Source organism: Myotis davidii, unplaced genomic scaffold (genome assembly GCF_000327345.1).
Source record: "Myotis davidii unplaced genomic scaffold, ASM32734v1 scaffold30, whole genome shotgun sequence".
Taxonomy (NCBI): Eukaryota; Metazoa; Chordata; class Mammalia; order Chiroptera; family Vespertilionidae; genus Myotis; species Myotis davidii.
This window is the reverse complement of record NW_006282874.1, coordinates 2,394,180-2,403,121: the sequence shown is the minus strand read 5'-3', so window position 1 is coordinate 2,403,121 and position 8,942 is coordinate 2,394,180. Positions and strand designations below refer to the sequence as shown.

The 8,942-nt window shown below is 47.6% G+C and overlaps 1 protein-coding gene across 1 annotated transcript in view; it reads left to right on the top strand.

Annotated features, from left to right (window-relative positions):
- Window positions 1-7,241, top strand: part of PHF20L1 (PHD finger protein 20-like 1) — a 54,265-nt gene extending 47,024 nt beyond the window's left edge. Inside the window, exons 18-21 of the mRNA XM_015561566.1 lie at window positions 1,051-1,246; window positions 2,241-2,607; window positions 3,845-4,007; window positions 5,236-7,241. Of these exons, the coding sequence (XP_015417052.1) occupies window positions 1,051-1,246; window positions 2,241-2,607; window positions 3,845-4,007; window positions 5,236-5,378 (869 nt within the window). The 3' untranslated portion in view covers window positions 5,379-7,241. The remainder of the gene's footprint in view (window positions 1-1,050; window positions 1,247-2,240; window positions 2,608-3,844; window positions 4,008-5,235) is intronic.
- The last annotated feature ends 1,701 nt before the right edge of the window (window positions 7,242-8,942 follow it).

The following is an 8,942-nucleotide window of genomic DNA, read 5'->3' as shown; positions in this document are numbered from 1 at the left end:
TTTCAGCTTTTTCCTGGAGCAGAACACGCCCCTTCCTGTGCTCCTGGGCACTGTTTCTGAGCAGGCTACGCCTGGCTCTCGAGTGGAGGCTGTCATGAACTTACTCTTCTGCCCTGGCTTTGTCACGTTCCTCGTAGAGCTGTACACCCAGCCACGTTCAGAGCAGATGGGATCTCAGATCACATGTGGTCCCTTTATTTCATCATGAGGCGGCTTGGGCACAGAAGGTGGAATCCTTGGGCACAAGGGCAGACTAGAAAGGGCAGGACTGAGATGCAGACCTGCTCCCCCGGAGCCGCTCGGTGCTGTCCACAGAGGCCTTCCTCCTCCGGGCTCCCAGAGGAGCACTTCTGCTCTGTCTGTGCTCTCCGTTGCCGAGGCAGAAGCGCACTACATGCTTCAAAAGGAGGCTAATGAATTGTTTTCATGTCTATCAAAAAAATGCAGTAAGTGAAGAAGCAGGCGGACATGAATGCAGACATTTGTCCATTCATTCAGCAGCATTTACACATGCCTTCTGTCTGTGAGGCACCGGGGAGAGGTCAGCTGACTGATTCTAATGACACCTCCTCTTCCTTATAGTGCAGTGGGGACACAGACACACAACTAATAGTGGGGTATAGTTCCTGTGGACATCAAGAGTACAGGATTACGTAGGGTTCTGCAGGTCTCAGCCATGGGGAGGGGTCCCTAGTCATTGTCTAGGACTCTCTCTCGCATCCAGGTCACAACAGGTGAGTGAGCAACAGGTGTCCCGCTCTCATTTCTGTCCGGCCCTCAGCCTTTTCAGAGGGCAGATGGCAGATGATGCAAAGTGGAAAGCAGTGCACGCCAGGGTCCCTCCGCTGGGCCCTCTGCGGCCACCACTCCTAATGGAGCCTGTCCTCGGGGGGGCAGGGAGTCCTCCCGGGCCCACCCTCAGAGCCCTGTGCCCTTTGCAGTGTGTCTTCACTCTGGAGCTCGCCCTGCTCACTGAGAATGTTAGGGTGGCAGCTGAACAGACACCTGAGATGTGGGGCCCTTGGTGATGAATACCCGCTCCCTCTACAGGGCAGAGGTGGAGCGCCAAGTACCGCCACGACAAGGACTGGCTGAACAATGGGAGGATGTGCGGGCTGTCGTTCGTGAAGGAGAATTATTCTCACCTTAATGCCAAAAAGATCGTGTCCACACACCACCTGCTTGCTGACGTCTACGGCGTCACGGAGGTCCTGCACGGCCTGCAGCTGAAGATTGGCATCCTCAAGTGAGTCGCTGACCGGGCTGGCCCTGTTTAGTGGAAAAGCCTAATGCAGACCACACCGCGTGCCCTTGTGAAGGTTCAGACCAGCAGAAGGCAGAATCGTTACTGAATAAACTGTAACTTAAAAAGAGGAGAGATTAATAACGTCTTGGACGTGGTTACGTGGACATTACCTATCAAAGTAAAGATGTGCATATAGTACTCAGCAGGTCCATAGCTAGAACGTTGTCTGGCTGACACATTCCCACCCGTGTGTAAAGAAAGATACACATGCCTGTCGGTGGGGAATTGGCTGGGTGATTAGACCGTGTGCAGTGGTACTGCTTAGCCGCTAGGCTGAAAATAAGGAAACCTGTAGGCACTGACATGCAGGATGGCCAGGCATGTGACATCCGAGGAAGGCAGATGGTGAGAGCTCTGCGTGTGTAAGAAGAGAAGGTGCACGCTGGGCTGTTTTGAAAGAATTGTGTGTGTGCAGGAAAAGCCTGGGGGACCGCACCTTGGGTACATGGGAGTGTGTGGCAGGGGTTTCACTCTGTCCATAGTCGTAGTCAGAAGATTTCATCCTGGGCAAGTATCACTTTTTGATTGAATAAAGATTTTAAAATATGCTCACATAAAAGTTTTTCATATCATACAATGCAAAAATAGTATAGTGAAAATCCTGTAGAAAAAGAAGTCCATATATTAACAGAATTAAATTCACTGTTACTTTCCCCCCTGAGTATTATTTCTATCAAATGTGAGAATTCAAATTTTGGGTGAAATACTGGGCAGATCAACCTACAGAATATCGTTGCTTCTGTCCTGAGTTCCGACCTCTTCCTAACCCGGTTCCCTAGTTGGTGAGTCGGGAGTCAGGCGGCCTGAGGCAGGCACTCCGCGCACAGAAGGCAGCATCACCAGGCTAGCTGTGTCATTCTGATGGTGAAACTTATGCATTGTGCTTGTTGCTAGGTTTTTTTTTTTAATTGCTGTTTCTCCACTTTGTTTTAAGGAATAAACACCATCCTGACCTTCATCTCTGGGCCTGTTCTGGGAAGCGGAAAGACCAAGATCAAGTTGTTGCAGGGGCAGAGAAAAAAGTAATAGTGCCAGACACAGCTACTCCTGAAGAAAAGAAACACCATGTGCAGAACCACAAGGAGCCACCCCGGGCGCCCCCGAGAGTGGAAGGAACCTACATCACCAGTGAGCACAGCTACCAGAAGCCGCCGAGCTCCGGCCCGGACTGCAGAGCTCTCGCGGACCCCAGGAGCTCCGAGGAAGATGAAGTCAGCAGTTGTGAGGAAGAACAGGAACTGTCCCTGAGGGAGAGACGCCGTGCGCAGCGCCCGGGGAGAGACGATGGGGCGCCTGCACAGGTAGGGCGAGTCCCCCTGTCTGTGATGGAGCATGTGCTAGGCCAGCAAAGGGAAAGAAAATGCCCACCCGAGTCCCAGAGCTCGCTTATGGTTCCGAGGTCACAGTGCCTCCTGAGGGGAAAGTCAAGTTTTGCTTTCTCTACAAGAAAACACGGGCCCTTTGGACACTTAATTATCCCGGAATTCAGAATTGTACTATTTCAGTAAACTTTTGCCCTAACAAAAGTTTCAGTTTTAAAGCACACTTAGATACCCACAAAAACATGAACCACATTTTTTTCCAAATGGAAATGTCTCTGTGAGAACATGAACGTGCACATGGGTGTGTATATATTTTAATAGAATTTGTCTTTTTTATGTGTAAGATAAAAGGTGGCATTTTAATCCTCTTTTAAAAAATGTTAGCATATTTGTATAGACATATCAGCTCCATTAAGCGGTAAGTTGAATTCCTAGAGCTCTGTGTCCAGTGAACACCTATAAACCTTCTGTTCACAGGGATTGTCAGGGATGTGCCTTCATCTTTACAAAATCGAGTTTCAATTCGCAGTGCCACTTTCAAGTTAGTGCTTCATTGTCTGGCTCCCTTTATCAAGTAATCACCATAAATACATAATTGACTGAATTTGGGAAGCTTGCATTTCATAAAACTTGTGCTAAATTATGTTGTCAAATTAATATCCTATTTGTGAAATGGGTTATTTCTGAGTTCAGATTTGGTGTGTGTGCACCAAGCAGTTTGCACTTAAGTTTTTAAGGGTTTTCTCTTTCCCGTGCCTCATTGATTTCACTGCATCAATCCAGTCCCGCCTGCAGTTAATTAGACTTTATACTGGTCTTTGCCATCTTTCTTGATTTTTCCATCATTGCTTTTTGCCGGCCATCTGTGTATGTCATCAGTTAAGATGAATTGAGGGAGGGGTCAGTCTGAATTAGCTGGACATTCTAATTATAGACTATCATTAGTGAGTTCATTTGTTTATCGAGTTTTAGTCAGTACCTTTGGTCCTGTGTAGCACTGTGTTGCTAGGCATTGTGGGGAGATGGAGCAGAAATGTCTGCTCTTATGGACCATCAGCTGTCATTTGATTATGGGCTAGAATTCCTTAAGAATAGTCTAGGAGTTTGATTGGATTTTGCTGATTTTTGTGGGTGATGAGGTTTTTAATGTATCTTTTTCTTTATGATGGTACATTACATCCAACTCTTTGTTTTTTTCAATGGTGTTTTGGTGAAGAATCCAGCTGAAAAGAATGTGGTATTTGTTTATAATGATAAAAAGGGCTCTGAAGACCCAGGAGACGCACATCTGCAGTGGCAGCTCAACCTCCTCACGCACATCGAGAACGTGCAGAATGAAGTCACCAGCAGGATGGATCTCATAGAAAAAGAAGTTGATGGTAATTTAAAGAAGAACTAAAATGCAGTTACTACAGTGTGTAATGATGAAGACATTGTTTTAGGCTTTTTTGTTGTTGTTAATCCTCATTTGAGAATATTCTTCTATTGATTTTTTTAGAGAGAGTAGAAGGGAGAGGGAGAGACACAGAGAGAGAGAGAAACATTGATGTGAGAGAGAGCCCGCCAGTGATGTACATGCCCTTTGACCGGAATTGAACCCAGGACCCTTCAGCCCTTGGGCTGATGCTCTAATCACTGAGAGCTAGAGCTGTTTTAAAGCTTTTTAAATTGTGGGGTGGAGTCTACGGGTGCTGGCCATGCTGAGGGGGCTCCCTCGCTCCCTCTTCATGTGCTTACACAGCTGGCATGGGCAGTCTCCACGCTTGGGACAATGTGACTGCATAATCTTAGGGTTTGTGTTCTGTTTTTCTCAGGTGGATATTTATGAAATATTGCCCTGTGCCTGCTCACAGTAACTATTCATTAGGCTTAAACTGTCTCTACTTCATTTTAAGGGAAACTCAGCTACTCTAATCAGAAGTTCGTTTTTAACAAAGGAAAGAAGGTGGCAAATTTCTGTGTCCTTTTCAATTCTATGTTGTCATTACTTTTTAAAAACACATAAACATACTAAGCGTCCAGGCAGAATGCAATGAATTTGCATTCTACAATTTTTATTAATAATAATAAGGGATAGTGTCACATTTTCTTTTTTCTCTCTATTCCATGAGAGAGTAAAAAGAGACATTCAAAATGTAGGTAATTTGCCCTAGTTGGGTTTGTTCAGTGGTTAGAGCATCCGCCTGGGGACTGAAGGGTCCCGGGTTCGATTCTGGTTAAGGGCACATGCTTGAGTTGCAGGCTTCTCCCCAGATGGGGACATGCAGGAAGCAGCCAATCAGTGATTCTCTCCCATCATTGATGTTTCTACCTCTCTCTCCCTCTCCCTCTCCCTTTCTTTCTGAAATCAAAAATATATTTTTATAAAAAAATAGTTAATTTAAGCATATATAAAGAGAAAAATTACCTAAAATCGCAGTAGTTTAAGCTTACCAAGAGAGACTTGAGCCCTTGTGGGATAAGATATAAAGGCCGCTAAGGGGCTGTGCATATTGGCCTTCCTCAAAAAGGGAAGTGAACCGTCTCCATCACGTTTGCAGCCTTCTTATGATACCAGTTTTGGCTGTTCTTCTAGTTGCATTCACATGTGTTGGTTCTCTCTTTCAGTTCTGGAGAGCTGGCTGGATTTCACAGGGGAGCTGGAGCCGCCCGACCCTCTCACAAGATTGCCCCAACTGAAGCGCCACCTCAAGCAGCTGCTGATGGACATGGGCAAGGTGCAGCAGATAGCCACGCTGTGCTCCGTATGACGCTGCGCTCCCTGTGATGCCAAAGCCTGGGGGAGAGGGCGGGGCGCTCTCCAGTGGGGTGGTGTTCACTGCCCACGTGGCTGCTGGGTAGATAGTAACAGCGCAGGGCTGTTTGGTCACTTCCTGATTTGTGATATCATAGCCTGGCACCTTGAAAAGGGAATGGAGAACAACTTTATCAAGGATGCTAATGTGAAAATCAATTTGTGAGCAAGCTACAATGATATTGCCAAGATCAGTGGAAGAATGGACTCTACTGAGGGAATTGAATGGGCAGGGTTTTTGAGTAGTTGATTACATAAAACTCAAGACACCGTAGAAAGAGATATGGTGTATCTATATAGTTTGTAGTAGGAAGATCCTTGTTTATAAACCAGCATTTGGCCAAAAAAAAAAATGTAGAGGAAACCCAAGTTCTGTAAGTTGCCGTGAGAGCTATCTTTTCTGCAGTTGACCAGCTGCCTGGAAACAGAGTGTTTCTACTTTTAAGGATCATGAGCTGTTTCTTAGGTGAGGAATGTCCTTGATCGGAAAACTGACAGGAGGACAAGTGTGGAATTCGCACCTCACTCCAATGGACTTCTAAAGGCAAACACCAGGGAACTGGAGTTTATTGCGGGCACTAAGCTCATTGAAAACAAAATAGGTTGCAGAAGGGTCCGTGTGCCAAATGTGGATGATGTGGCTGCAAGGAGGATTTTAGGTGTCATGGGGGTTGCCCCCCAGGTCTTACAGGTGCCATCAGGCCTTCAGAAGCGTGCATGCCACTGCCCGGTCTGTGACACATACAGGCGATTGCAGCATGCAGGCTTCGCACCGACTCATCCGACTGCTCAGTGTTTCTTCAGAAAAGCAACGGGAATTCCCTCAGCCAGACGAGGCAGGGAGCGACCCGGACAGCCTGGCAGGGGCTCCCGACTGCTGGTAGTGGAATACTGGAGAAGCTGCGTTTCTGAAGATGAATTTTATTTTTAAAAAATACATGCGCACTCAGAACTTTTCACTTTGATCACAGATGGACCTGTTTCGGAAACCAAAGGCAACTAAGTTGCTGTGTCAGCTCTTGCTGGGCTCCGAGCCCGGTCCCGCCCGCAGTGCTCTGTGCGCCTGCACTTGCTCGCGCAGGGATGCGGCCGCGTGGACGCTTGTTTGAAGCCAACCCTCGGCGTACATATGTACATAGCCCACACATATTTATACCCACACATCTAGTTTTATTACCATAGACTCTAAGGATTGGTGGTTAACATGAAATGTCACCTTTTAACAGACTGTTTTTAAAATTTAAAAATGTATGTACAGGTTTTGAAACTTTTAAAAGGGGGGAAAGGCTGTTCAGAGGAGGCTGTTTGATGACATGACACTTGAATATTTTATGCCTCGTTCTGTGGATCAGTTCTCGCGGTCTGTATACGTGCATTCAGAACTGAGAGACAGGAAACTTGAATTTATCTTTGATAATTCATGCCACTGTACATTCAGATGTTATTTAAATTTGCAAACACACTGTTCTATATGTAAGGTACTGTATGTAAAACACTTTATTAAAACGATTCCACATCCCTGGCGGCTCCCGCTCGCCTCTTTGCGGCCTGTGTTTTGATGTGAAGACGATGAGAAGACGTGCGGCGCAGTCGTTAGCACTGTCTTGCCCTTGAGGTTCCGAGCCTGACACAGGCGCCAAGTCCAGCAGACAGCACAGTCCTGGGTGTCCCTGCGACAGTAGCTTCATCAGACCCACTGAGGTGGCAGCTTCCGTAGAGGTGACACTGTGGAGAGTTGCTTGAACTTGCTTATTAAAGTAAAAATAACGTGCCTGTATTCCATGTGGGGAGTAAATTTGCGAATGTATTTCAAGATTGATACTGTACCTTTCATTTGTGCTTAAAAACAATAGCTCTCATCTTTTCCCTTTTATGGGTACATCCTGGACACTGAATTTATATCTCCTTTTTCTCAACAATGGTGCAAAGCCTCCTTAGCCTATGAGTGCCTGGGGTGGCCCCTGGATTCTTGTCCCAATCAGAAACCCTTGTGTGCCTAACACACCCTCAGTGCCTGGCTGTGTTAATGCGTCTTGTTCTTGTGGTGTCTTCAAATGAGACCACTTGGTTTGTCAGCAGCCAGCAAACTGGAAGTTCCATTGATAGATAATTAGGTGGCTGAAATTTTGCTCTGCTTCTGTGTAAGTGAATTGGAAGTCTGAATTTTTAAATTTAGACTTTTTGAAGTCAGTATGTCAAATCACTTCTGTATACATATCCATTCGATGCAGTGTATCAAAGATTGATGGAAGCCTTTCAGCAAGTAGTGGCTGAGCGTTCCTTGGTTAGGAGGATGTGAGTCCCTTGTGAGAAGTTCCAGATGAACTGGTGTTCAGTCTTGTAAGAAGCACATCTATTTAAATATTGGCCCGGCAACGTTTCACTGCGACCCCGCCAGGATGGAGTGAGCCTCGGCGGGGGGCAGCCATCCTCGGTGTGAGGCTGAGAATGGTAGCGGGTGCCTCCTCACCCTGGTGTGTGGTCCTGCTGAGCTGCTCTCTCCACGTCTGGGGCAGTGCCCTCTTTCTCCGCGGCTCTTGGTTCTCGTCATCTCAGGCCAAGTCCCCTTTTCCACACTCATTCGCACACGCTTCCTCTCGGATGCTCCTGTTCCCCATGTTCCACACGCGGCCCCCTCCCCGCAGCCCCCGGATCTCCCGCCGACCTCTCTCTGCTGACAGTCACCCCAGCACCTGCTTGAAACTCTCTCTTCCCCCATCTCCGTTTCATCACTGGGTGTGCCGGGCCCTCAAAACGGGTCGGTGTCTTTCTGCTTCCCAGTCCCACGGTGTCCAGCGTTCTTCATAAAAACGGTGTCGCGGAAGTAGCACTACTGGCATGTTAACTCTGTTCATTCTCATTCATCAAAACGGCCCCTTCCAATATGATGCCGAGCGAAACAAGCCAGTCTGAGAAAGACATAGCCCGCGCTCTCACCTACCTGTGGAATCTAGTGAACACAACGAACTGACCAGCAAAGTAAGACCGGAAGCAGGGAGGCGTGGGACAGACTGACACCTCGGTGTGGGGTTGGGGGATGAGAAGAGACAAACCAAAGACCTTACACACAGGCGTAGCCCATGGACACAGGTGGTGAAGCCGGGGGAGGCGGGGGGCAAGGGGAGGGAAAATGGGAGAGAATCAGTAATACTATCAACAATAAAAATACATTAAAAAATAAACCCAGTTGATTCTGGAAGAAAAACCAACAAAATGAAAACAGCCACTTCCAGGCTAGAGGATTACCTGGCCACTGACCGCAGGCCGCTCCGTGCTGTGCATTGTGCGTGTTCCCCGCCGGCTCTGGCTTCGCTGGCGCTTCACGGTGCCATTCTCCTGCTTGGTATGAGGAGTGATTTCGTCACAGCCCGGACGTGGGTGTTGTGCTAAGGAACCCCAGTTCTCATTTAAACCCTCCGTTTCAGTAGAACTGACAGCAGCACTGCGGTGCGGGAAGGGCACCCCTCATTGCTGCGGGGGGCGGGAGGGTGGTAGGAATCCAGGTTCTAGCCCCGCCTCT